This window comes from Rattus rattus, chromosome 9 (genome assembly GCF_011064425.1).
Source record: "Rattus rattus isolate New Zealand chromosome 9, Rrattus_CSIRO_v1, whole genome shotgun sequence".
NCBI classification, from domain to species: domain Eukaryota; kingdom Metazoa; phylum Chordata; class Mammalia; order Rodentia; family Muridae; genus Rattus; species Rattus rattus.
This window is the reverse complement of record NC_046162.1, coordinates 60,618,353-60,646,246: the sequence shown is the minus strand read 5'-3', so window position 1 is coordinate 60,646,246 and position 27,894 is coordinate 60,618,353. Positions and strand designations below refer to the sequence as shown.

Sequence of the window (27,894 nt, the reverse complement as noted above, 5' to 3'; positions counted from 1 at the left end):
GACTCTATGTGTTCATACATGTGTATTTGTGTGTATTAGTGTTTGAGGGTATGCATACGTGCATGTAAGTGTGTGTATTTGTGTGTGTGTACAAGTTTATGTGTGTGCATGCACCTGTGTTTAGTGTGCATGTACATCTGTGTGTGTTCATGTGTGAGTAAACATATTGTGTACATCTGTGAGTATGTATTTGCATGTTTTTATGTGATTATGTTTGTTTGTATGTGTACACACCTATTTTATATGCATAAGTACATGTGTGTATATACCACATACATTTATATTTCTGGCCATTTGTTCACAGTATGGATTGTACTTATTGTGTGTACATGCATGTTTGCGTGCTTGGTCCCATATTTATCTTCACATCTGTGTGTGTTCTTTGTGTTTACTTATACATATGTGTGCTTATATGTGCATATATTCATATATACATGTGTGTACATGTTTCTGCCTCTATGTGTCTGCATATTTCTCTCTCTCTCTCTTTCTGTCTCTGTGTTTGCATTTGTGTGCTTATACAAGTACATGCCTGGTGTGCATGTGGGTGGATATATGTGTGTGCATGTGTGTACGTGTGTGTGAGTGTGTGTGAGTGTGTGTGTGAGTGTGTGTGTGAGTGTGTGTGTGTTTGAGTTGTGTGTGTATGTGAGTGTGTGTATGTGAGTGTGTGTATGTGTGAGTGTGTGTATGTGTGAGTGTGTGTGTGTTTGTGTGTGTGTATGTGAGTGTGTGTGTATGAGTGTGTATGAGCACATGTAAGGAGGTTCAGGCAAAGTGCTGTTGTGAAATAGGCTATTTTAGACTCAAAGACATCTAAGAAAGTCAGCACCTAATATCCACAGTCTGAAGTACGCAGGACAATTTCTGGAAAAAAACAGAAGGCCAAGAGCACAGACCTGGGAAGAGAGTCTAGAAATCCCTGGAAAGTCTTCTTAGAAAGAACAGACGCAGAGGAGGAGGGAGTGTGGGACTGTGAGGCAGGAAGGAGCTCCGGAAGCAGCAGGAAGCATTCAGCAGTTTCCCACTGAAGATGTCACTCTGACATCTGCCAAGGCAGTACCCATGATCCATGGTCACCACTGGAAGGACAGTGGTTTGAAGAGTGATTTCCTGGGCTAGAGAGATGGCTCAGCGGTTAAGAGCACTGACTGTTTTTCCAGAGGTTCTGAGTTCAAATCCCAGTAACCACATGGTGGCTCACAACCATCTGTAATGGGATCTGATGCCCTCTTCTGGTGTGTCTGAAGACAGCTCCAGTGTATAAATTAATTTTAGAAAAAGGAGGAGAGAAGGAGGAGGAGGAGGAAGAGTGATTTCCTGAGAACCACAACCAGATCAATGCAGTGTAGATGAATCTTTGGAGGAAGGGTTTTGTGCAGGTGAAGACAGATACTCCAGGAGCTGCATGGCCAGGCAGAGGCTTGACAAGACTCAGGTCCCTAGGCAAGATCCAGTCAGTATCTGGAGACTGAAGAACAGATTTTCAGCTGGCTCGGTACCACCACACATTCAAGGCCAGCCAGGGCTATTTAGCAAGCCAGGCCACCCTGAGCGGCCTACTGAGACCTTTTCTCACAAACCGAAATGAACAAACAAATACAGAAGGAAGACAGCAGAGTATTCCTGGGTTGCTGAAGGGAAGGGAAGGTGTGAATTAACGAAAAGAAACCAGTGGGCATAATGACACCCACCTTTAATCCCAATACTCAGAGGCAGGTGGAGCTCTGTAAGTTCAAGGCCAGACTGTTCTATGTGGTAAGTTGTGGGCTATTCGTGTTACATAGTGAGAGCCTGTCAAAAATAAAAGTTAAAAAATAGGGGGCGGGGCTTGGGACTCCTCCACATGTCCCAAGGTTTATTCATGTGTTTTTCCCCCCTAGTCACCCTATGCATTGTGTAAGTGTACCCAAGCGATCTGACCACTTACTGGGAAATCAGCTTCCTAGAAAGGGGATTGATTGGTGGGGGGAGTCACTCTCTGGTCAGCAACTGAACACGCTACTTACTGTCTGTCCTGGACAACCCCAGGCAACCTTTATTTTCCGGTAAGCTCAATGTAGACATCCCATCCTCTAGGACTGTGGTTCTCATCCTTCCTAATGCTGCACCCCTTTTATACAGTTCCTCATGTTGGGGTGTTCCCCAACAGGAAAGTGATTTCCATCACTAATTGACAGCTGTTACTCTGGTACTGTTATGAATCGTGTGCAATTGTCTGGTTTCTGATGGCAAGCCAGGGGGGAGCAAGCCAGTAAACACCTCTCTGTCATGGGCTCTGTCAGTTCTGACCACCGTGTCCCTAACTTGAGTTCCTGCCCTGACTTCTCTGAACGATAAACTAAAATAAACCTTTTCTTCCCCAAGCTGCTTTTGGTCCTGGTGTTTTATACAGCAGTAGAAACCCTAACCAAGACAGGTTTTTAATTGTTGCATTGGTGTCTGCGCGTGCACGCGAGTGTCCCAGTGTGCAAGAGACGGGGAAAATGATGGAAAAGACCTAACAAAACCAATTCAGGGAGGAAAGACTTGTTTCAGGTCATAGTTTCAGAAGGTTCTGTCTCTCATGGTGAGGACAGTGTGGTGTGAATCATGGTGGACCAGGAAGCAGACAGCAAGACAGGAAGTGGCCAGAGATTACAGTTCCCAAGGGCTCGCCAGTGGCCTCCTTCCTCCAGTTTGATTCCATGTTCTAAGTTTCTAGAGCCCCTCCCCCCCAAATAGCACCGCCAGTTTAGAAACCAAATATTTGGGCTGGAGAGATGGCTCAGTGGTTAAGAGCACTGACTGCTCTTCCAGAGGTCCTGAGTTCAAGTCTCAGCAACCACATGGTGGCTCACAACCATCTGTAATGGGATCTGATGCCCTCTTCTGGTGTGTCTGAAGACAGCGAGTGTACCTACATACATGAAATAAATAAGTATTTTTTTAAAAAAACAAATATTCAAATCACAAACCCATGGGGACATTATATATTCAAATCATTGCAGTAGCTCTGTCTGGTCTTAAGCTCATGATCCTTTTCCCACTGACTTTGCAGTGCTGGGATTACAGGTGTACAGCACTCTGCTTGAATTCCGTAAAACTCTTCACTGCAAGAAAGAATTCCTTCAGGTGGAGCTGGAGTCTGGAACTAAACTTGGGAGAGAGGCATCTGGCACATCTTGTATGCCCCGGAGAAGGTGTCTGAGTCTTCCTTCCCAGATGTGGCTGTCACACAAGCTGGACTTATCCCAGAGGAAGGAGCCCCACATGAGGAAATGCCTCCATGAGACCCAGCTGTAAGTCATTTTCTCAACTAGTGATTAAGGGAGGAGGACCCAGCCCATTGTGGGTGGTGCCATCCCTGGGCTGGTGGTCTTGGGTTCTATAAGAAAGCAAACTGAGCAAGCCAGGGGAAGCAAGCCAGTAAGTAACATCCCTCCGTGGCCTCTGCATCAGCTCCTGCTTCCTGCCCTGCTTGAGTTCTAGTCCTGACTTCCTTTGGTGATGAACAGCAATGTGGAAGTGTAAGCTGAATAAACCCTTTCCTCCCCAACTTGCTTCTTGGTCCTGATGTTTGTGCAGGAATAGAAACCCTGACTAAGACACCAGAGAAGGCCTAGTCATTCTCTCTGTTCAGCCTCGGGGATCCCCTTGCCCAGCTTCTTCTCAGGACCCCAGGAATCCATCCTAAAGCTCTGAACACTGGTTGGTTCATTCAATCCACCAGGATATCCATCTCCACTATTCACTCCTTGCCATCTGATAAGTCTAAGGCGGGTACTGTAGACAATGGCAGTGGCCTACAGAAGAGACTAGATACGGTAGGGAACTGGAATCCCATTGCAACCCTCCTGACTTGAGCTGGGCTGAGGTTCCAATGATCTAGATGTCTGCTCCCACCACCCCCACTGCCATTGGTGAGCTCAGGAAGGTGGCGAGACATAGACACATGGATCACGTTTTCAAATAGAACTGTGTGCTTACTCATACATGCACACACGCACACACACACACACACACACACACACACACACACACACACTACCACATATTCACATTGTAGCTCCTCAGTCCAGAGCTGGGCATCATGGGAATGAATTTCAAGTGAACCTGGTGATGGCAAGTAGCATTCTTCTATTTCTCTTCCCAGGAGCCGAATGCTGCCACCAACCTTGGGAAGGGGCCAAGGGTCTTTGTTGGGAATAGCATTGCTGTGCTGAAACACCACAGCCAAAACAAAAAACAATGGAGAGAAAAGGATTGCTTGGCTTACACTTTTACAGCATAGTCTATCACCGAAGAAAGTCAGGACAGGAACTCAAAACAGGGCTGGAACCTGGAGGCAGGAGCTGATGCAGAGGCCACGGAGGGGTGCTGCTTACTGGCTTGCTTCCCCTGGCTTGTTCAGCCTGCTTTCTTACAGACCCAGCCCATTAATGGTAGCACCCTCAGTGGGCTGGGCTCTCCCCCATGAATCACTAATTAAGAAAATGCCATACAGACTTGCCTACAGCCCAGTCTTATGGAAGCATTTTCTTATTTGAGGCTCCAATGACTCTAGCTTATGTAGCCATAAAACTAGGCAGCCCAGATGGGAACAAAAAGATGTGCGTTTAAAGGAGATTTAAATTCTTTAGGTTGGGGGTTGGGGATTTAGCTCAGTGGTAGAGCGCTTGCCTAGCAAGCGCAAGGCCCTGGGTTGGGTCCCCAGCTCCGGAAAAATAGAAAAAAGAAAAAAAATTCTTTAGGTTGGAAGAATGGGGAGTAACGAAGTCAGAACTCACAACTGAGCGCACATCCTCCCCTTTGGCTCTCAAGACGCCACAGCATCTACTTGCCCTTCATCCTTCTCAACCCACCCCAGACCATGTTATAAATGCAGCGAGCCACGGTTAGCCCTGCTCCTTAGGGAAGATTTCCTCCCTGTCCTTCGGAGTCCGCGTTCTCTCCACTGACTGGCTCCCTCCCAATCCATGGTTCCGCATCAACCTATGGGAGAGCGAGGGATTGGGGCGGGACAGAGAGAAGGCGGTGAAAAGCTCCAGGTGCCTGAGCTCGTGAACGAGTCGCCTCTCTGATTAGAAACTGAGCCGCACCCAACACTGTCTCTGCCACTTCACCTCTTGGTCTAGCCTGGACATCTGGCCAAGCAGAAGTCCCTATGTCCATTGCTTCTCCTTATCCCCTCCTCCAAGAGAAAGAGTAGGGATGGAGGGAGCTATTGACCGAAGCTTCACATTGCTCCCCAATTTATACAAGAAAGGAAAGGCCAGGACCATACTGTAGGCCACCTACTTCTTTGGTCTCAAGAACTTAAGCCATCCACTCCCTTGCCACACAGAGCATGTTTAAAAGAAAAGACAGTTTGTGTTTAACTGACTTATTTATTTTGACGGGGCAATATGGTCACATGATTCAGATTCAGGATGTCCAGAAGGACACGCAGAACCCTATTCTCTCTCTCTCACCCGTCTTCCTCCCCAGAGGTAACCGGTGTTAGTTCTCAAAGAATGCAGAAATAAACAGATATACACTTATAGCCTATTCATTGTTAGCTTCTCTTTTTGTCTTTAAAGAACCTTCTTTGTTTGTTTTTGTTTTGTTTTGTTTTGCAAAACAGGGCTTCTCTGTGTAGCTCTGGCTATCCTGGAACTCACTCTGTAGACCAGGTTGGCCTCAAGCTCAGAGATCCTCCTGCTTCTGCCTCCCAATGCTGGGATTAATGTCATGTGTCACCACATCAGGCTAAATTCTTTTATTTTTATTTGTGTGTCTGTGTCTGTGTGAAGGTATGTGCTTGAGTGTAGGTGCCCCTGAGAGGCCATTGGATCTCCTGGATTTATAGATAGTCGTGAGCACCTAATAATGATGCTGGGAAAGGAACCTGGGTTCCCTACAAAAGCAATACGCACTTATATTTTTCCAGCACCCTTCTTTCAGTAATAACAGTAATAACGTTAGTTAACAATGGGGCTGGCCAGACTGCTAGGGAATGATGTGTCTGTTGTTTTTAGACACTTGTACCACTCACTTCCCTGTCCAGATCTCAGCAAAGACAAGCAGCAACCAGAAATGCTGAAGCAGGTCCGACCAATCCAAACCCATCTTGGAACAGACTCAGGCTCATTTGCATGCCTGCTTCTGATTGGACAGACCCCGAGTTAGCTTCTGATTGGACAGACCCAGAGTTAGGTGGTGGGGGCGGTGTTCCCAAGGTTTTCAGTTTCTCACCTTTAATGCCCACACATGGTTCTTAGCTCACTGTCACAAACTGGCTAAGGCAGGCTACTGCACAGAGGCCAGAGCTACAGTCGAGCAGAGCAGTGGGATAAAATAACCAGTCAAGCCACCGGCTGTCTCTATGACTATCTGCTTGTAAAGAGGGCAAGGCGGGGCTGTAGCAGGGACAAGTCCTACTCCTGTCCGATATGTGAGAAACCTTAGGAGACAAACAAGCCTGGTCCTCTCCAGTGAGACTTTCCATCACATCTTTGAGATTTCCATAGACTTGGGTCCAAGCTCATCTGTGGATGTGCAAGACTCAGGGAGACCCTACTTTGGGTCTCTAGAGAGTTTCTTCATTGCAGAGATCTCAAAGCTATTATAAAATTGTTAATGAAAGCCAAATTGGGGGTGGGGGACCATCTTTAAAACAAAACAAAACAAAACAAAACCCCATAGCCATTACTCCAGGCTCCTAACAAGGCTAGTCTTCTCCCAAGGCAGGAACTCAGCACAGGCACGACCAACAAAACTCAATGTCCCTGTGTGTCAGGCATCCATGGGCTCAGGATGCTCCAAGCAGGGAGGGAGAGACAAGGAGGGCAGCAGGAGAGGGGACATCAGAGATGTGGGAACAAAAGAAACCAGATTGTCCTGTGCACAGCCCAGCTGATGCTCTACTCCCCAGCTCTTGGCTAGACTGTCCATCTTGGGGACACTTATTTATAAGTAAACCCCCATGGGAGAAGGCCGGGAGGTTGGGGACACAGTTGGCAGTCTGAGACAGGCAAGCCAGGGAGTTGACACCACAGTCCGTGACATCCTGGTCCTTCCGGAAATAGATGGAGTCGGGCGAGTAGAAGGAGGGGTCCTCATCAAAGAAGTTATACGGCCGGAGGAAGAAGCCCACTCCGTTCCCTACGGTCACCGTGTTGGGAATGTCTTCCGCATGTGGGATGTGCAAAAAGCCAGCTGTCACCCAGGCTACCAAGTCCTAGTAGGAGAGAAGAAACGAGGATGGTGAGGTGGGCCAGACACACCCTCTCTACACAGCGGCCTCCCGGGGAAGAAGCTATCCACAAGCCCATAGATCTTGAATTGTTTTAAGCACTGTCTCTTTTGGCTGCCTACAAGAGTAAACATTGAAAGCTCAATGCATATTGAGCCCAGAGGCTGGCTTGCACCTCCATGTCGGATGCTTCCCATCACAACGCCTTTTGCCTACCCACCCTGGAGGGTGATCGCTACGGGCCACTTCAGGCTTTCTTCTTTCTTTGCTCATTCTCTAAAAGTCCTCAAAGTGTAATGCAGAGAATTGTGGAACCTTAGAAGGAGAATACACCCATCAAGTCAGGGATGGGAGCTGTGGTCTGTGGTTTTCTCTGGTAACTTCCAGCCCTGTAGGAGTCCTCGGGCCTGGAAAGGGCTCAGTCTACAAAGCTGGCACTTTGAGGGCTGTAGGTCTTAAGGACGCAGTTTTTTGCGCGTGACTTCTCGGCTCTAGAAGATTCTCCTAGAGCATTGGTTCTCAACCTGAGGGTCTTGTCCTCCACAGGGTGGCATGTAAGATATGATGCCTACCAGATATTTACATTACAACTCATAACAGTAACAAAAATTACAGTTATGAAATAGCAACAAAATAATCTTATGGCTGGGGGTTTAGCCCAACAGGAAGAAGTGTATTAAAGGGGTCACAGTGTGAGGAAGGTTGAGAACACTGCTCTAAAGGAAATGGTCACAATGGCTAAAGTGCAAAGGCAAGGCATCAGCCCCGCCTCCGGAGTTCCGATGGCTTTCAGGGACCCACTGGTGAGAAAGTGAAGCTCATCTCCGTGCCCTGTCTCTGTTCATCCCACCGTCAGCTCACCTCGCCAGCAATGGTCTCATTGCTGATGAAGTCAGTGAAGTCCACAGTGGGGGTCCACGGGTCATTCTGGTTGTAGATGCTAGAACTGCTGGGCTCCTCCTCCTTCCTCTGGGTCACAGCCAAGTGATACCTAGAAGAGCATTGGTTAGGTCTCCATCGTCTCTAAGCCCATGATGCCTGTTTATGATGGAAGCAGACTCAGTGCTCTCACCCCAGCTTTCATAGCTCCTCACAGAGCAACGCTAGGCTGTCACCACCCTGGAGGGCCATGTCACAGCCCTGCCATTTCACAGTACACCCACACCCCCGAACAGGAAAGAGTTCTCCTTTCCTGGCTTTAGCTCCCCAAGGGGAAGTGACACCCCTACCCCAGCCCCACTTGTCTCCAAGTATCCGTCCTCCGCTGCTCCTCCCGCGCTCACCTCCCCAAGCCCTCTGATCACCCACCACTCACCTGCCCCAGGTGAAGGCTTTCTCTATGGGGCTTTCCTGGGGCAGTGGCTTCCCAGCAAAGCTGAGTATCTGGATGCGGTAGCCTCGCCTGTGACCCCACTTGTTGCTGTGGTTACTGGCCAGGTACAGGTAGCGCGGGGTGGCATTTCCCAGTGGGAAGGCAGCCTCCTCTTCTGTCTCCAGCAGCTTCCGAGTCACCTGCAGCCTCTGCATCTGGAACTCCGGTTGCCAAGGTACATTCATAGGGACAAAAGCCAAATCCTCTGCCCAGGCCCAGTTCTTCAACCCTGTGTGAAGTGTGTAAGCAGCTAGTCATTCGACCACTCTGGCGATTTCTGGCCTCTACCTGACTTCAGAGTGGAGACCAAAGAGCAGCCCAAGACTGACTGTGTTCTTTGCTTCTCTCCCTGTCCGAAGGTCTCCCCAATCGTTTAGACAAAGCGATTAACCTATAAATTGTCATATTCAGAGGCTTTTGAGAGATAAAGCTCAGCAGTTAGAGTCATACTGTTGCAGGGCAGTGGTGTTGCGCGTCTTTAGTCCCAGCACTCGAGAGGCGGAGGCAGGCAGATCTCTGTGAGTTTGAGGCCAGCCTGGTCTACAAAGAGAGTCCAAGACAGCCAAAGCTCTTAAACCAAACCAAACCAACCAACCAACCAACCAACCAACCAACCACCAAACAGTGCATACTGTCCTTCTGCGGGACTGGAGATTATCTTCCAGAACCCCACTGGGCCATCCACAAGCTCCAGCTTGTGAACCCCAGCTCCAGGAAGGTTCAACACCTTTGGTTTCCAATGGCCTGTACAACTCAGGTGCACACACCCACAGACACACAAGTGAATGTGTGAATGAAAGGGTAATTTTTTTGTTTGTTTTGTTTTGTTTTGTCATTTTTTGAGACAGGGTTTGTCTGTTTACTCTGGCTGTCCTGCAATTCACGCTTAGACCAGGCTGGCCTCAAACTCAGAGATCGGACTGCTTCTGCCTCCCAAGTGCTGGAATCAAAGGTGTATGTCATATATAATAAATTTTTTTTTTAAGGAAAAGGCTCTAAGACATAATTCAATCATTGTTTTTGTTGCTTATTTTGTTCTTTCTTTCTTAATGGTTTATTTATTTTTACTTATATGAGTACACTGCAGCTGTCTTCATGCACACCAGAAGAAGGCATCAGATCCCATTACAGATGGTTGTGAGCCACCATGTGGTTGCTGGGGAATTGAACTCAGGACCTCTGAGAGAGTAGCCAATGCTCTTAACTCCTGAGCCATCTCTCCAGCCCCCTCCCCTTTCTTTCTTTTTCTCCTTCTTTCTTTCTTGGAGTAACCTGTCCTTGTCCCTGAGGACAGAGCTGAATATATTCCAAGTCCATCCTTCCTCTCAGGTTCTCCCAGGCTCACAGGGGTCAGAGAACCCACAGCCTGGGCCAGCAGGGTGAGGAGGCCTGAGTGAGACAGGGTCAGTGTTCCAGGAATATAGGCACAGGTAGGGACAGGGACGCCATGGGCTATGTGTCCAGGACGTGGGAGCATGTTGGTACAGCTACAGCAGTACACTGGAGTGGGTCAGAGCAGGCAGAAGGGAAGTCCTTCTGGAGGTTACATCCTGCAGGTGTCAGCAAGTCAGCAGCTGTGGGATGTGGACACAGCATGTTAGCACAAGTGGAAGGCTCTGTGTACACAGTAGACCCTGGAACTGAGATCATTCAGAGGGGACTGCTGCTGGGTGGTAGTGGCAGATACCTTTAATCCCTTTAACTTTAGAGGCAGAGGCAGGCAGATAGATCTCTGAGAGTTTGAGCCAGCCTGATCTACAGAGTGAATTCCAGGATAGTCAGGGCTACAGAGAGAAACCCTGTCTCAAAATCCCTCAAAAAAAAAAAAAAAAAGTGGCTTCACAGGGACAGAGGGTAACACTGTGACCTAGTAATAGTTTTGAGGGATTTCATCATCACAATAGAAAACAAAAACAAACAAACAACCCAACTGGGTGATGGCTCAATGTAGGTAGGGAATTAAAAAGAGAAAGAAGATCTTCAGGAAATCACGGAGCCTTGGCTGTGAGCACAAACTCCAGGAGCCGTCTGGAACTTTTCTCTCCCCACAGTACCCTGTGTACCCCTGCACTGAAAGAGATGAGGAACCAGGGAAGGGGAGAGTCTCCCCTGAGAAAATGTAAATCAATGCTTTTTCCAAGACTGGCTTCCATACACAGAGACTCGACGGACCCAAACAGACCTTCCAGGGCTGCAGCAAGGCGGTACAGAGCTGGGTTGGAAAGTAAACACCTGCTTGCTTGTACAGAGGCCCACATAAACTCAAGGGACCCCGGGAAGCCAGACCTAGCCTTCTCCCTGGGGTGAGCCATTTCCCAAGATGTTGTAAGGAGGTCACATGTATAGAATCTGGTAGCTTCGCAGAAAGCTAAGATGCAAATCAAACTCAACTGCCCCTTCTCTGCCAGCCCGCCCGAAGGAAAGCATAAACCCCTTAATCTTTCTTTTGTGAGTAACCCACATGATGTCTTACCTGCCACATCCAAATCCACTTTGAAGTGAGCGTTGTGGGTGTGTACCGTGCCCAGGGTGTGCTCGGCAACTCGGTTCCCAAACTTCTCGCCAGCACCGAAGAAGAAAGCCGAGGTGATATAGCCCGTGGCGTGGAATTTGACTTCTATGGCCCCATTGGAGTGGAAAACCATGTCCCACACATAGTCATAATTGAGCAAGGTAGCCACGGATCTGACCACAAGCACTGTCTCCGCAACGCCCCCAAAATAGTGGGAGTAGAAATCTGAGTGGTGTCGCCGGAGCGGGAGGCCCTGGTTCTGTTCAAACACGCAAAAGGCATCACGTAGTGTCTTGGGGGTCTGAGACTCCAGAAGGAAGTGCCAGTCCACATAGGTGGCGAGGTATGGACAGTCTACCCCGCGGGTCAGCGGGGTAGAGTATTTGCCAATGCCAAAGCTACCGTCCATATAGCAGGTCGACATTGATGCCGGGGAATTACCACCATAGAGGGCTATGGCCTCCTGGACACTGATTTCATAGGCCACCCTCTCCCCTTGAAAGCGGATATCAAAGATCCTTGGGCCACTGAAAGCTCCAAGACCAAAAGAAAAAGCCCACAAGGAGGATGTCACTTGACTCCCCTGGACGCTGAACCGGGGTCCCTCAGGATGGAACTGCAGAGGAGGAGCTTGGCCTGGTGGCACTGAAGACTTCAGAGACCAGGACCCACCTGTGCCATTGTCTGGGACCAAAACCACATTCACCAGGCCAGCCTCAAACATGTCCTCCAGCTGAGTCAGACTCTCATAGTAACGGCCTTGGTAGAATACCTTCTGGATGGTCCACAGGGCAGGATCCAGGGCCTTGTGATCTACCAGAAGCTCTAAGCCAATGGGGTGAGGGTAAAACCCAGCCCCTGAGAGATTGTAATATATGCCAAACCAGGTGGCCCGGTCCCCTGATTGCAAACCACGGGGGGCTGTAGTCATTTTTAGCAGGTTGTGTCCTTGGCGTTTGTAGAAGCAACAGTGATGGAGGAGACCAGATGCTTGGGGCAGCTCTCTGTGGAAGATCATCTCCTGGATATCCTGATACTCTCTGGCCAGCACAGGACGCCGGTAATAGGGCAGGGGGCCGCCATGACGCTCCACAGTCACATCCCGCATGTACGAGGGGTGAGGCAGGGGCCCCACCACCAGCTCACTCACATTGGGCTTGGGTTGTCCACCAAAGAAGATGATGGCCAGTGCCTCCCGCACAGGTGGGGGCCCCCCTCTGTCCAGGTGGGCCAGGGCTGCAGCCTTGGCAGGCAGCTGCAACTCTACTGAGAAGACACAGTTGTCCGAGGGTCGAGCCTGGGCTGCATCCACCAGCCCTGGCCCCAGGTGCTTGATCAGAAAGCTCATCACAGCTGTCAGCTCCTCAGGGCTCAGGTCTGCAAACGGCTGGCTCTGGCCAGGGTGTGTCTGGGGCTGGACGCTAGGAAGAACGGAAGGGCAATGAAGAGGTTGGCTCAGTCTGCCCCCATCTCCGCTCCTGCCAGCTAGCAAGACGCAAACCAAAGCGAAGATGGTGATGACAGCCAGGGCGAGGAGCACTAGGGTGGTCTTCTGGGTCATTGTTCCTTGAGGCTGGACAGGCTTCTACCAGAAACGGACTCCTCCTGGCTGGGGTCGCCCAGGCGCTAGGCCGAACAGAGCAGCTCTGCAGTCTGACGCTTTTGCCAGGATGGGAAGGAGCAGGGAGGCCAGAGCCAGGGGTTGGGAGGCGGGTCTGAGCTGGCTGTAGTGATATCCACAGACCTTACATGGCTTTGTCCTCCAGCTTCCAAATCAGACTCTGGTCTCTGGGTCAGGGTTGGGATTGGGGAGAACTGGAGTTGAGGGAAGGGGGAGGGATCCAGTCTGTGTATGGAACTCTACTGCCAGAAAGTAGCCGGGTCTGCCCCATCGCCCTGGGCCCGCAGACTAACTTCTTCCCCAACTCCCACCCTTTGAAGGCCAGCTGTTTTCTTTATATTCCCTGTGAAGTATTTTTTTTTCAAGGAAACCCTCACTTCCAGCCTCTTTTCCAAGAAACATTCCTTGGCCAGATCTACCTACCCTCCCCACCCTTGCCCTGTGGCTCTGTTACTAATTTCCTTGGCCTGAGTCCTTAATATTCTCCTGGGATAAAGCTCTACATGCTTTAAAAAGCCAAGTAGAATAAAACTCAAAATTTTGCAAACCGTTTTATTATCAATCATACATAACTACCGTTCCTTTCAGATACACACACATAAACAGCCTGGTATGATATTGTGAACACCAGTGAGTTTGAAATGATAGAACCTGTGGTAATTGTGTATTCCAAAACATTTTTTATAAATTATCATTTCGGTAACTAGCAGAAGCCAGGGGTAGTGGTGTATATCTTTAATCCCAGCACTCAGGAGTCAGAGGCAGGCAGATCTCTGGGAGTTGAAGTCAGCCTTGTCTTCACAGCAAGTTCCAGGACATCCAGAGCCACACAGAAAAACCCTGTCTTAAGTAGAAACACACACAAAAGACAGGCAGGAAGCAAAAAAATCAATACACAGGGGGATACCCAGGTCTTCAGTCCAGAAAGAATGTTTTCTATGGAACAGAGGATGGGAACCTGGTGATAAAAACACAGGAGCAGAACAGGAGTGTGTGCGCTGTATCCTCCTATCCTGGGGGCTCCCCACAGCCTGAGGCCTATAAGCCTTCATAGGAAAAGGAGAGCAAGATGGGAACACAGTCCGGCAGCTGTTGGGTGTAGGCCACAAGGTTGATGCTAACGAGCCCCGCGTCCTGGTTCCTCTATGTACATGCTGCCAGGGGAGTAGAGGGATCTTCATTGAAGAAATTGTAGGGTTGGAGCAAAAAGCCCACTGTTTCCCACAGTCACTGTGCTGGTATGTCCCCGGCATGGGGGAATGTGCAGGAAACTGGCTGTCACCCAAGCCACCAGATCCTGTAGGAGGAGAGAAGAGTTGGAGGCCTTTGGAGGCAAAGAATCACCTCTTAGCTGCAATTTCCCAACCTCCAGCTTCAGCCTGGTTTCTGCATCTGCCACCCTCATTCCTACATCGAATATCTAATAACCTGTATAGGTTATTAGGCTGGGCAGGGACGCCACTCTTGCCACTAATTTCCCCCAGTAGGGATAACCTGGTGTTTTAGACAGAGGCTGGACAGCCAAGACACCAGAAGAGAAGGCTTTCTCCATTATCTCTAAACCCACCAACCCTCTCCTAAGAGGGTTTCATTGTTGATGAAGTCAGCAAAGACCATAGTGTGGATCCACATGTCATTCTGGATGCTGCTGCTGTGTGATTCTGCCTTTCCTCTGGGTTACTACAAGCTTCCGGCCAGGGATTGTAGAAAGGCAGTGTTGGAATACAATCGAAGAGCTTTACAGGCCTAGAACCCCTTGGGTCAGACTGACACCATTTCCACCATCTACTTGAAAGCAGGTTCGGGATCTGTGAGTGCTGAGAGGGGTAGGTCTTCCCTTACCCCCTCTTCAGGGCCCTTCTCACCTCCCCCAGCTGAGAGCCCTCTCCGTGTTGCTCCCCAACGGTACATCCACACTAGGAGGGCTGTGGACCCCAGGCATTGGGCTAGTTGGCAGCCAGGTAAAGCTATGGAGGAAGAGGGCTCCCCCAGGACCTGCCTGGTCAGCTGAGGGCACTGTGGCTGAAGCCCTGGGTTCCAGGGGCCGCAACAGGCCTAAAGACCGTATCTTCAGCAACCACCCAGTTTTTCAAACCTGTCAGATTAAGGAAAGGGGAGTTCTATACTGAGTGAGGTTGGGTGCCTATAGCACTGGCCTGGCCAAAGACATCAGAGAACACCCTGTGCTGGGAGGCATGGGCCTGGGCAAGTGCTAGCCTGGCTTTTCCGAACCTACCATATTTCAATAGGATAACCATTAGTCGTGTGTGGCTACGTGTATTAAAAATGCAGCTCTCCAATCGTGTAGCTATATTTAAAGAGCTCAATATTGCCAGGCATAATTGTACATACCTGCAATCCAGCACTTGAGAGGCAGGGACAGGAGATGACTGCAAAGTCAAGGCCAGACTGATCTACATAGAGACCTCCAAGGTAATCAGGGCTCTACAGGGAGACTCTGTCTTAAAATAAATAGATAGGTAAATAAATAAAAGGGAATCCAAAGGCTCTACTATATAGTGAAACTCAGCCTCAAATAAATGAATAAGCAAACAACAAATAATAATAATCAAGCAAGCAAGCAAACTGCTTGGCCGCCACATATGGCTAAATACGAAACATCTCTGCCCTCATAGAGGTTCTGTTGGCATCAGCCTACCCAGAAGACCTTAGAACAGTTTGCTTCTGATCCCCACTTTCTACAGCAAATCTAATTAATGCTGTTTTATGGTTGTACTCATACACGGGAAAGCACACACACCGACTGAAACACTATGACAGAGACTTGTCTTGAACTGACTTGGAAACCAATCCCCTCACCCTCCACCCCCACAGTCCCTATATATACTCCTCCTAGCTCTAGGACTCCAGCACTCCTAGCACAGGGGACACTAGTGCCGGTCTCCTTCAAAAGTCTGATTCATTGCTTCCCATCACCGAGGAGCTTCTTAAATCCCTTTACACCCAAACCCTGCCACACCGTACAGTCCTTGATCATTTTCTTGAATGTCAGGTCATTCAGTTCCCTCAAATGTGACCATGATGCACACTATAAACTCAGTACCTAGAGGCTGGCTCTTTTACACTGAGCTGTTGAGGAGAACTTTCCAATTAGAGAGTCACAGTGCACAGGTCAGACTTTATGGCCATCATGTTAGTCTTACTTCTACCCCCTCCGCTCCCAGGAAAAAGACCACAAACACAGGTACAGTGTGCAGTGGCCGGGCACATGCAGGACTTCATACTCAAGACCGGACTTCACAAGACACACGTAGACACCCTTGGGCAGCCACTTCCTGTCTAGGCTTCTTTCCGGGTCCATGTCTGTGCTTTTATGAGCTTTTCTGTCCTCCATACTTACACCCTGCCTGTCCCAGGCTGGCTGTAATAGTGGACAGTTCATAGTGACCAGAGGGTAGGGTGGCCTTCCTCATACCACTTAAGGAGCACTAACTGCAGATAACCCCAGCCCCGATATCCCCATGTGCCCACACACACACCCCTGCCCTACTGAAAGCTCTTCAGCCAGTCTTCTGGTTACCTCTGCTCAGTTCCCTGCCCTCTCCACCCACTCTAAGCTCAAGTAACAAGTGCCTGGCTGTAGCTCCACTCAGTTTCTAAGCTCAACTCATTTCCCCAGAGGGTCCCTCAAGGCTAAGGCAGCCATTATACTAAAACTAATTTTACAATTGCAATCCGGGGGCAGGGGGTCAGAGGGTAGGAGTTGGCAAGAGATCCCCTTCACCTTGTCCAGACCCCCAGTTGTGACTGCAGGTGCACTCAGACAATCCTTCCTCCTTCCCATACCCAGAGGGATTAGAATGCCCTGGAACCTTTCAGGTCACACCTTCATTTGGGGGCTTTCTGCCCTGTGGCCCACTCCCAACCTTCAAGCCTCAACCTCAGAACTCACCTGCCACATCAAGGTCCAGTTTGAAGTGGAAAGAATGTGCGTGCACTGCCCCCGGCACTCTTCCTTCCACACAGTTCCCAAAGAGGAGACTTTTAGCTCCTCCACTCAGGAAAGCTGTGTTGATATTGCCTGTGGCATGGACACGCGTTTCAAGTGCCCCATCACTTGGGTGCAGCATAAAGTCCCAAATGTAATCAGTTGCCCACTGATGACACCAACTTGACCAGGAGGTCTGAGCTGGCCAAACCACCACAGAAATGACCCCCGATCCCATTGTGATGCCTTCAAAGGAGTATCTCTGGGCCTCCTCAAATACACACACAGCCCCTGGGAGCAGCAGGACTGATCCTGTACCTACCAGTACATGGATGTCAGCATTGTCGCTTATGAGGGCAATCCACCTCCTCCCTCCGGCCCCCGAACCTAGGCTCAGCTGTTTTGACCAAGCCCATAGCTGCTGTCCAAGTGCCAGATCGTCACTGTTTTGGGGGAATCGGCGCCATAAACTGTCAGACACTCTTGGACACTGACTACATAAGCCACACACTCACCCTTGAACCGAATATCAAAAATTCTTAAGTCACCAAATACCCCATGACCAAAGGTAAAACGTCCAGAGGGGTTGATATCACTGAGCTTCCCTGTATGTTGAACTGGGGACCCCGGAGTGAGAACTGAAGGGGAAGAGGAGGGTCTGGAGTGACTCTAGCCTCAGGGAGGAAGCCCCATTTGGTGTGGGTAGAGGGACCTGAATCGCTTCTAGGCGGCCAGCTTTAAACTCCCATTCCAACTGGGCCAAGTCTGCATAGCAATGCCCAGTGTAGAAGGCCTGTTGGACTACCTGGTGGCCAGGGTCCAGGGCCCCACGGTCCAACAATAGCTCTAGCCCCACGGGGTGAAGGACACTCCAGACCGGAGATGCTACGGAATTGAAGCCTCTAGCAGTAGAATGTAGAGGTGCCAAGGTGGAACCATTGTAGTTCAAGACAAAAGCCAGAAAGGTGGGTACCTTTGGTAACTCCACCTCTTTCAAATGCCTCCATATCTGAACAAACTCAGCTTTCAGCATGGGACGACGGTTAATAGGGCAGGGGGCCGCCATGACGCTCCACAGTCACATCCCGCATGTACGAGGGGTGAGGCAGGGCCCCACCACCAGCTCACTCACATTGGGCTTGGGTTGTCCACCAAAGAAGATGATGGCCAGTGCTTCCCGCACAGGTGGGGGCCCCCCTCTGTCCAGGTGGGCCAGGGCTGCAGCCTTGGCAGGCAGCTGCAACTCTACTGAGAAGACACAGTTGTCCAAGGGTCGAGCCTGGGCTGCATCCACCAGCCCTGGCCCCAGGTGCTTGATCAGAAAGCTCATCACAGCTGTCAGCTCCTCAGGGCTCAGGTCTGCAAACGGCTGGCTCTGGCCAGGGTGTGTCCAGGAATGAATTCTGGGAGGCATGGAAGGGTATTGAGGAGACTGGTTGGAACTGCCTTGCCTAGTCAGCGAGACATAGGCCAGAGCAAAGAGCAACAAGAGAGCACCAGAAATATCAGCAGCACCTTGTGGTTCATGGCTGATGCTGAGCGGCACCGGTCCTAATGGTTCTTTTCTGTTTCTGACATTGAGGCAGGCTTATGTTCAGGATGATGAAGAGAAACGGACTGAACTCCTCCCTGTGGGCTGGATAGTAAATTTCTGATCTTGCTTTAAGTAATTCTGCTCAACACATTACTTCCACCTACATAGCTTGTTCCTATCCCTAAACTTTGACTGCTATTGGCCACTAATTACTAAGTTTTATCATTAAGACCAGGTGAGAAGACATAGGGTAGGTAATGATGCTAAACTCCCCTGTACCTCAACAGCTCTGAGAAGGCAGTTTTGATACACTTTCCCTGTGTAACACACAAGTACTAACAAAACAAAACACCTCTTAGCAAAATTACACCCCAGCCAATAGTTCCTGGACCCACTGCCTGACTCAGCATTGAGCAGTCGGTGCTACCTGGGACCTAACAAAGTGAGTGCCCGACTTGGGAGACCAGGCCTTATTCTATCCAGTCAGTGAAAAGACGGGTTGAGTTTCTGAGCTTTGTGTTCAGGTCTATACAATGATCCAGTCCACCAAGTTGTGTAGCCTTAATGGAGCTACCCACCTATCTTGAGTTTCTTCCCTATGAAGGCACATGGGGCATGGTCATTTATACCAACACTCAAGAGGACTACCGTGAGTTCAAGGTCAACTAAGCTACAGAGTGAATTATAGGTCAACCAAGATGATACTCTGCCTTAAAAAATAAAAGCTACATGCCTTTAATCCCAGCACTCAGGAGACAAGAGGCAGGCAGATCTCTGTTGAGTTTAAGGCAGGCTTGGTCTACAGAGCAAGTCCCAGGACAGCCAGAGCTACACAGAGAAACTGTCTTGGAAAACAAACATCCAAATGAATAACTAAGAAGTATAAAAGCACTCTGCAGACTGCTTTTGATTAAAATGTAGTCATGCTCAGCAAGTGTTTAGTAACCCTGGAGGCGGGCAGGCAGAACTGTTAGCTAGTGGCTCTAAGCTCTGGGACAGATGTCCCTACCTAGTTGGGACCTTAAACCTCTGCAGACAATCAGTCTCATTGTCTGGAGAGAAGTGAGGACATGTTATTTCAGAGGGATCTAAGCCTCCTATGAGTACTTTGGGTTATTATAAACCAACACTAGGAGTTCCCTCAAAAGAGTTGAAGCATTATGTAGAGAGGCAAGCTAGTATGGAGATAAGAACTGGATGGACAGGGTCAGCCTGAGCTGCCTTTCCCACATGTAACCACAGCAGCCTCTGCTGGAAGTTCAGGGTATCACTGGGAAGGACTTGGGATCTGATGGCAAGAGGCAGCTTCAATAACACAGCATGAACAAACCACTTCCCTCTGGGAAGAAAGGAAGCAGTTCAACTAGCAAGTTCACACACAAGCCGGCCGGAGCATCTGAAGACCACCATGTCCCTTAGTCACCAGAGTATGGCACCAGGGTCTGCAGCTTTAGAAAGAGGTCAAAGTACCTGTATTTTTAATAATTTCTTGACATGGTAAAAGAATTTTACATTACAATCCAAGGAGGGAGGGGCAGAGGAACAATCAAACAAAAAGGAAAACTGAGAAACACATGGTGGGCGGGAAGGGGTTCAGCTGGAAGGGATCTGAGGGTGGGTAGGTGTACTGCCCAATGAAAATGCAGTTGGTTTGTTACTGAGCACTACTCATGGGAAGAGCGCATCCCAACTCCTGCTCTATAGAATGCTGGGAGTGAAAGTGATGCACCCAGATGGAAAAATGACTGGGAATTGGAAGACGGAGAGGAGTAAAGTCAAATAGACACTGAGAGTCACTGGCAGGCTAACTGCAGAGAACAACTCTCATTTAAAAAGCTGGGGGCTGGTGGGGTTAATACAAACGCTGTAACAAGTGATATCTCTGGAAGATTCAAGAGGAGGCAACTCTTCTATGGGTTTGACCTTCGCAGCATATTTATACACACACGCGAACACACACACACACACACACACATGTGCACGTGTGTATGTGCACACACACATATACACATGAATTACTGCTTTCCCTGGAAGCACAATACTATAAATACGAGAAACATTTCCCAAAGGGAAAGCATAGCGAGGAGCAGCAGCCTCTGGGCCTCACAGCTGACCGCTCCCTAGCCAGCGCACACGCTAGCCCAGGAGAAGGGCAGGTGGGGGCCAGAGGACCGGCTTTTGCATAACACCAAAAAGAACCTGAGTCGCAGAGGGAGGCCTCCACGAGCCTCTGCTGCTCGGCTCCTGTTCTCCTTCAACTTACCCTGGCACCAGCGGCTACATTATCAGGAGAGGGTGGGCCTGGGACTTTTGCCTGGGTGGATGACTGAGACAACTATCACCTGCTGAGGTGTTGTATGTGACAGGGGCTTGAGGGGGTGTGGTACAAGAAGGAAGGTATGTTCTATAATGGAGCAGGAAGCATGTATACATGTCCCTATGCGTATGTACATGTGTCCACATGTGTATGTGAAAACCCCAGTTATAAAAACATCCAAGAAGCTGTAGGGATGTAGCTGAAAGCCTAAGGTTTCCCTCGTCATGGCCAGGCTCCAGGTGGGATGGATGCAGGAAAACCCTAAGGCTCACCAGGACAGACAGGAGGGACCAAAGTCCCACAGAAACAAGAGACACTAGCCTTGTGACAAAAGAGATGTCCCTTCCACATCCACTCCCCTGTTCCTAAAAGACACCTAACACTTTCCCTATAGTTCCTCCAGCTTTTAACCAACTAATCATCAAAAGGAAGAAAACACAAAACCTAGAACGGGAAAGAGGGGGGAGAAAAAACAAAAACCCACAATTCTTCTTGTGCCAGTATGCTGCACAAACCTGGAGTTCTCCAGAAATTAGGACAGGTTGGGTGGGGGTGTTGGGGAAGGAGATAGAAGAGTTCCTGAGGCCTGAAAAAAGAGGTAAACACGTCACAGAACTAGATGAGAGTTTCATTAGACTCTAACTAAAAACAGAGAGGTGTGATTACTATTTCCAGCCAGTTTCCCCATCACGATAGTCATATAACAAACCAAGGCAATGTCGGTCTTGAGCCAGACTCACAAAGTCCCCTAGCCCTGGCCCTGGCCTCAGTACAGTGTCTCTGCATTGCTGCTTCGGGGCCGTTTGATCTTCTCAATGTTTTTCAGGATCATGTCATGGAGCGTGACCTAGGACAGGAAGGATCAGGAGATCACTCACATGTTCAACTCTACCTCACCAAGAGACTGAGATGCAACTGCTCGCCTTATCCCACTCTCATCACCTGACCCAGCTGGGGGCAAGGGGACGCAACACCACTTCCTGTCCTCCTAAGCTGGCTCTAAGCATTGATTACACTGAGAAGTACAAGAAGTACAACAATGCCTTGCTGCTATGTGTTTTGTTTTGTTTTTAAATTCAGTAATCAAACTCTCCCATTTTAGAAAAAAGCTGAAGTCTGAGCTTAAACACGATCAAGATCAGGTTCCGGACTGAAGCACTGGCTCATCAGCAGGAACCAGAGTTCTCACTGCAGAGGAGCACGGCTGAGCTGGCACCCATGTCCGGCAACTCTCAACTGTCATAACTCCAGCTCTAGGGAATCTGATGTCCTCTTCTGGTGACCACAGGTGCCTGCACTCTCAAATGTGCACACACTGACACACAGACAAAAACAAAAAATCAAGCATATTAAGATGTCTTTTATCCCAGCACTTGAGAGACAGAGTCAGTGGAACTTTAAAGTCTGTCACCAACACAGTGAGCTGCAGGGCAACCAGGGATACGTAGTAAGACCTTGTCTGAGAACAAACAAGATGAATCCCGCAGGAGAACTTGGTTGTAAAGCCACCTCTGGCACCAAGGCCTGTGCTTAAGCATCCATGTGTGGTGCAGCACCTCCACCTAGCTAGGACACACACACCCAACTCGACTCCCTCAGAGGTTCATGCTCTCTACTCCCAGCTCATAAACAGCTATTTCTGTACCCTGGGCCGGCCTCAAATTTTGGATCCTACTGCTCAACCTCCTAAGATGGCACTATAGGCAGACAGACACCATCTCTGGACTCCTTTCATTCCGACCCCAGATTTATAGAAATCACCACAGGCCTATGAGAAGCAGGACAACTCTGGGCAGGGACTGATGTACTCACATACTGATTCCTCAGCTCTGAGATGATGAGGCGGAGGCTGATGTACTCTTTCTCATCGATCTCTGTGACAGTGCGGCGATAGTCCTCCTGCATGGGGAGTAGGGAGGCTCGTCTTCCAAGGCCCAAATGCCCACAGACTGCTCAGTCCTAGTCTCTTCTCTATCTTGCCACCCCACCTCAGACCACAACACCCTACTTACCACATGGGGGTATTTAGCTATTTTAGAAACCAATTTGGCTCTTGTAATATAATATCTGGAAGGAAAAAAAAGCAGCTGAAGGGAGCCCTGAGCACGCCTCCCACTTCACCAACCACATTCCTGGGCCTGGACCCTGAGCACGCCTCCCACTTCACCATCCCCTGTTCCTAGGTCCAGCACAAACCACCTTACCTAGAAATCTGGTCCAGATAAGACGCAGCTTCACTCTCGACAGTTCTTAGCTCTGCAACTGTTTCCTCCTGGGGATAAACAGGTGAGCCAAGTTACTTCCCCACCATCTACTGTAGCACCACAGAGCAAGGGAAAGAAAGAAAGCAGGGAAGGAGCTGAGTTTGCAACACGGGCACACTACCTGAATCGACACCCCGAAGTTGTTCCCATCTTCTATCCTGGGAATCAAGAGCTGAACCCACATTTTGACCTAGAGCATGAGAAGACAAAATACTTGTAGAAGGACCTTGGTCCTTCCTACTCAGGCTTGGAAGTACATGATTCTTTTTTAGAAAGGATTTATTTACTTATTATATACAAGTACACGGTAGCTGTTTTCACACACACCAGAAGAGGGCGTCAGATCTCATTATAGATGATTGTGAGCCACCATGTGGTTGCTGGGATTTGAACTCAGGACCTCTAGAAGAGTAGTCGATGCTCTTAACCACTGAGCCATCTCTCCGGCCCCCGAAGTACATGATTCTTGCTGGTGGGGACTGATGCCAGGGCAAAGGAATCAAAGGCCTTAGCCTGCCAACCCCTCCCATCATTCCACAGTTCTAGAGGCGCTCGTTGGGCACGAACCCCTGCCTCACCGTGTTACATTTCTCGATCAGCAGCCGAATCTCAGGTTTTACTTTCTCAATAATGTCCACAAGCTGCTGGTTGCTTTTCAACATCCCGTTGGGCATCACAAACACCTTGGTTCCTGGAAGATATGTCAAGGACACATGTTCACTGCAGTGGAAAAGTAAGAGCAGCCTCCACCTTTTCCTTCTTCCCTCGACCTGGATGTAATAACCTCTTCTAAGTGACTACACCACCCCTGATGTATCAGGTAGCAATTACTCCTACGGGGGAACTAAGGCACGGAATATGGGCCTCTAAGCATCCTCCCTGGTATCCACACAACCAGACCCTCTTGGCGTTCCGGAAGACTAAATGACTGAGCCAGGGGGATTTGCTGATTGTTAACCTTGGAAATTAAATGAGACCTCAGTTCCTGAGCTGATGAAGTCCAGATCCATCCTACATCTCAGGGCGGCTGAAGTGAGCTGATTAGACAGCAGCTCTTACCTTGGAAGGCCTCTTCACATTCATCCAACCTGCGCTTCTTGTAAGTGGGCTAAAGGTATAAAGAAGCAAGAATTAGTGTGGATTCAACACACATGCCCATCACAGACACTATACAAACAAGTTTAATTTTTGCATTCAACAAGCATGCCCATTACAAGATACTGTATAAGGAAGTGTAATTCCTTTCTGGACCCCAGAGATTATCATATGAATTTCTTTTTTTTTTTTTTTTTTGTCGTTGTTGTTGTTGTTTTTTTGGAGCTGGGGACCAAACCCAGGGCCTTGCGCTTGCTAGGCAAGCGCGCTACCACTGAGCTAAATCCCCAACCCTCTATCATATGAATTTCAATGCACACACACATACATATAAAGTTTTTAAAAGGGGTTCTCGTCAAAAAGAAACTTACATTCTGGTTGGGAAGGTCAAAGTTACCACTAATAGAACAAAAAGCAGCCTAAGTGGTCAGTAGGTTGGCTCAGCAGGGAGAGGCACTTGCTGCCAAGTCTGATGACCCAAGTTTGATCCCTGGGTCCAATATGGCAGAAGGAAAGAGCTCCCTACCCACACAATAAAGTACTTTTTTAAGTAGTGGAAAAGCAGGGAAAAATTCCATTTAAAAAATAAGAAGGGGTTGGGGATTTAGCTCAGTGGTAGAGGGCTTGCCTAGCAAGCGCAAGGCCCTGGGTTCGGTCCTCAGCTCCGAAAAAAGAAAAGAAAAAAACAAAAAGAAGAAGAAAGCAAGAAGGCAGGTAGGAGATAACTGAGGGAGTGTGCACTAGTGTTTTGATTCTAAGATAAATCTGTCATTCAGCAAACTCAGAACAGTGCCTTCTCTACACTAGGAATATGTGATGTTGGGAGCTAAGGACGCAGACTACTGAGATGTCCCCTGACTTAACTTCAAGTTTGTTTTATTCTGAAGAAAGGATTCTGGGCTGGAGAGATGGCTCAGTGGTTAAGAGCAGCACTGACTGCTCTTCCAGAAGTCCAGAGTTCAAATCCCAGCAACCACATGGTGGCTCACAACCATCTGTAATGGGATCTGATGCCCTCTTCTGGTGTGTTTGAAGACAGCTACAGTGTACTTATAAAAAAAAATCTTATTTAAAAAAAGAGAAAAAAAGGCTCCCAGTATGTGTCCCAGCCAGCCTTCAATTTACTATGTATCCCAGGCTGATCTTGAACACACAACTCTCCTTCTCCAGGCAAGCTGAATGCTGAGCCACCATCCCCAGCTTAATTAATTATAATTAAGAAAGTTCTGAAAGCTAGGAACATAAATCAGATGTACAGCATTTATATAGGTACACAAGACCCTAGGCTTGACTTCTAGGACAGAAAAAAAAAAAACAAAAACCAGTAATAATAATAACAACAACAACAAAGTACCAAGCCACAGGAATCTAGATGGAACTATAGTATTCCTGGTGTTATAACTCAATATAGACTTGCAACTAATATAGTAGCAGTGCTGGCTGGCATGGCGGCTCGCACCTTCCTTCCTAGCATTTAGGTGGCAGGGGCAGGCAGATCTTGTTGAGTATGAGGTCAACTCAGTCTAGTCTGCATAAGGAGTTGCAGGCTAGCCAGGGGCTCCATAATCAGATGCCGTCTCAGAAGCACAGTGCAAGTGCAGTAAAGCACAGTTCAGCACAGCAAGCACAGTGACTGCAGACTGGGACTGAGGCTAGGCAGCAAGGACAGCTGTTCTGCCATCTATAAGGACAGCATGCTGAACAGAACAGTCTTGCCCCCAAGCGTGTGGAAAGCCAGGTAGTGGAGGGAAGCCTGCAGCCAGCTTCAAATTAATTAAAACCTGGGTTAACAACTAGAGCAGCACTAACGTACTCACCTCGCCCAAAACAAAGCGAATGGTCCAAAAGGTAGTATGGTATAGCTGGAGTCACCACACCTCAAACAGAACCCAGAACCCACAGGCAAATCCCACATCTCCGTACGTCCCCAAGCTTACCAAAAAACAAAATACTAAGAACACAAACATAAATGCAAGACACTCACACCATCCAGTCCATCGTGGCTATTGGTGAGGAGAATGGGGTCAGGGACTGGGAGATTCATGTCTGAGTGGATCTGAGTTAGGTCATGGATATTTAGAATTGGTTCCTGAAAGAGAGGCATTCACCCCAAAACAGTATTAGTGTTAAGTTTAAAAATAAAAGAAAGAAAAAAGAAAAGAAAAGAAAAGGAGAGAGACGGGGGAAAGATAGGAATATTTCTTGTAAAAGCAAAACGAATCCTTTACAGTACACAAGAGAACAGAATCAACACACAGTCTGCCCCCTCTGTCAGAAAGACAGGAACCAGAGAAGTAATTTAAAGAAATAAAAGCGTCTCTCACCTTCAAAAAACTATCAAGTTCTAATAACTTCTTTGGGAAAAAATTTGCCACCAAGTCTTCTGCCTAGGCAGAGAAAATACACCTGAATTAATAAACTCCCTATGGATATCTTTTTGGGAAACCCCAAGCTATTAACCAATGCCCCTTTTCTCTTTTACAACCAGCACTCACCTCACTTGTGATCCGCTCCCTGAAAGAATCAACCTAGGATTAACAAAGAGAGCAATTCAATACCTATTGATACAAGGGTGTGGATGGGGAACCCCAAATCCAGCTGTCTCACCCTCACCTTAAAATTATAATTAGAAGGTGAGAGGCCCCCAGACTGCAAATATTTCATTTTTTTGAGGATCCATTTCTCCATCTTGGGAGAAGATGTTGGGGTTGCAGGCCGGCACCTGTCAGTTCTACCCCTTCTCTCCCTTTCCACCCACCCCTCACCCCCCTTGGTCCCTCCCTCCGTGTTGTCTGAAACCGTCTCAATTTCATAGGCAGACAAAAGCCAGACTGGAAGAAGTGAGCTCACAAACGTGCCAACTCCCCCCAAGACCTGGCCTATCATACGCAGTAGGCCAGCCTCAAGGGCAGGGTCAGTGGCAGGGTCGGGGGCGGGGACGTTCCTGGGCCGGGGACTTCCACCTGTCACTAGCCTAAAGCACTGAGTCTAACACGTGTCCAAGGAGGAGTCACTGGTGCACTCCATCACCAGAAGCAGGGCAGAAAGCCACCCTATACCGTCCTCTCCAATGCCGTCTCCAGGCGTGGGGGGCTGGGTTGAGCCAGGCGGAAGCTCATACCTGGTGTCCCCAGGGAGACAAAGACGACTTGGGGAGTGGGGAGCAGATCCGACTGCTAGGGGTTCGAAAGGAGGGATGAGGAGGCCGGAGCTGTGCCGCTACCTTGAGCTTCACTTCCTGATCCACCTTCAGCAACGAGGCCATGGCCGGGCAGGACCGCGTCCGCTCCGCTGGGTGCCGGAGGTGCTGTGGGCTCCGGGGAGGGCACCGGAGGGGCCTGAGGAATCTCCGCTGCCCTCGGGACCCGGGCGCCCTCGCTGGCTTGCTCACCGCTTGCTCGTTCCCTCCCTCCGTGCCGGCCGGCCACCCGCCCGCCTGCTGCCTGCTAGCTCTCTCGCTCGCCCTCCCGGCTTTCGCCGCTCACGCCGGAAGTTGCGTCACAGCCAATCGCCGGGACTCCTGGGGAGGATGAGCACGTGCCCTGCGCAGTCGCTGTGATGCTGAACTCTACAGGTTCTCGGAGGGGATAATGGAACTCCAGGCCTTGTGACCTGTGGTGGCAAACCTAGGACAGGGATGCTGAGACCCAAATCTCCCAGGGACTCAAGAGTGATGTGTCTTATTGTCCCGGAACTCGACTTCACCGTGGTACCTCACGTGCCACTGCTTCTGGAAGAGTAGGCGTCGCGCCCTAGTGACGTCGGCTGGAGAAGCCCGCGGCCCGGGTCCCTAGTTTAAGGTTCCGGGCTGTGACTACTGATTCCCGCCACCCATCCCTTACTCCTGACGACTAGTCTCAAACACAAGACAAGTTCCATTGCACCGAGCTTTCCTGGTACAGTTATCATAAACGTGCAGACCTCAGATATCAAGTACCTAAGGCAAATTCACTCTCAAAAGAGGATAGTGGCTTATCTTAAGACACAACACATTGTTTTCAATGACTTCATTAG

The 27,894-nt window shown here is 49.1% G+C and overlaps 3 protein-coding genes across 4 annotated transcripts; all 3 read right to left on the bottom strand.

The window, feature by feature from the left end:
* Positions 1-5,349: 5,349 nt before the first annotated feature.
* Positions 5,350-12,740, bottom strand: Aoc3 (amine oxidase copper containing 3). Of its 2 annotated transcripts, none has more exons than XM_032914489.1 (4): positions 11,062-12,740; positions 8,532-8,817; positions 8,078-8,207; positions 5,350-7,201 (listed from the first exon to the last, which is right to left on the bottom strand). In XM_032914489.1, exons 1-4 carry the CDS (start codon positions 12,659-12,661, stop codon positions 6,773-6,775), a joined length of 2,445 nt encoding a protein of 814 aa, XP_032770380.1. In that variant the 5' UTR covers positions 12,662-12,740; the 3' UTR covers positions 5,350-6,772. The 2 variants fall into 2 exon arrangements, with proteins under 2 accessions (XP_032770380.1, XP_032770381.1); XM_032914490.1 differs by having other exon boundaries at positions 6,598-7,201; positions 8,078-8,200; positions 8,606-8,817.
* Positions 12,741-13,708: 968 nt separating this feature from the next.
* Positions 13,709-19,330, bottom strand: Aoc2 (amine oxidase copper containing 2). Its single transcript, XM_032914498.1, is given in 17 exon segments — positions 13,709-13,937; positions 13,939-14,018; positions 14,285-14,387; positions 14,389-14,413; positions 14,585-14,652; positions 14,654-14,713; positions 14,715-14,766; positions 14,769-14,816; positions 16,635-16,831; positions 16,833-16,932; positions 16,935-17,009; positions 17,012-17,255; positions 17,258-17,343; positions 17,346-17,715; positions 17,717-17,778; positions 17,781-18,167; positions 18,170-19,330. Coding segments are annotated over 17 exon segments (2,163 nt in total). The 5' UTR covers positions 18,198-19,330; the 3' UTR covers positions 13,709-13,759.
* Positions 19,331-19,649: 319 nt separating this feature from the next.
* Psme3 (proteasome activator subunit 3) lies at positions 19,650-27,376 on the bottom strand. Its single transcript, XM_032914497.1, has 11 exons — positions 27,104-27,376; positions 26,376-26,408; positions 26,205-26,267; positions 25,865-25,969; positions 23,845-23,893; positions 23,364-23,476; positions 22,907-22,975; positions 22,726-22,793; positions 22,534-22,588; positions 22,334-22,420; positions 19,650-21,368 (listed from the first exon to the last, which is right to left on the bottom strand). Exons 1-11 carry the CDS (start codon positions 27,143-27,145, stop codon positions 21,288-21,290), a joined length of 765 nt encoding a protein of 254 aa, XP_032770388.1. The 5' UTR covers positions 27,146-27,376; the 3' UTR covers positions 19,650-21,287.
* Between the last annotated feature and the right edge of the window lie 518 nt (positions 27,377-27,894).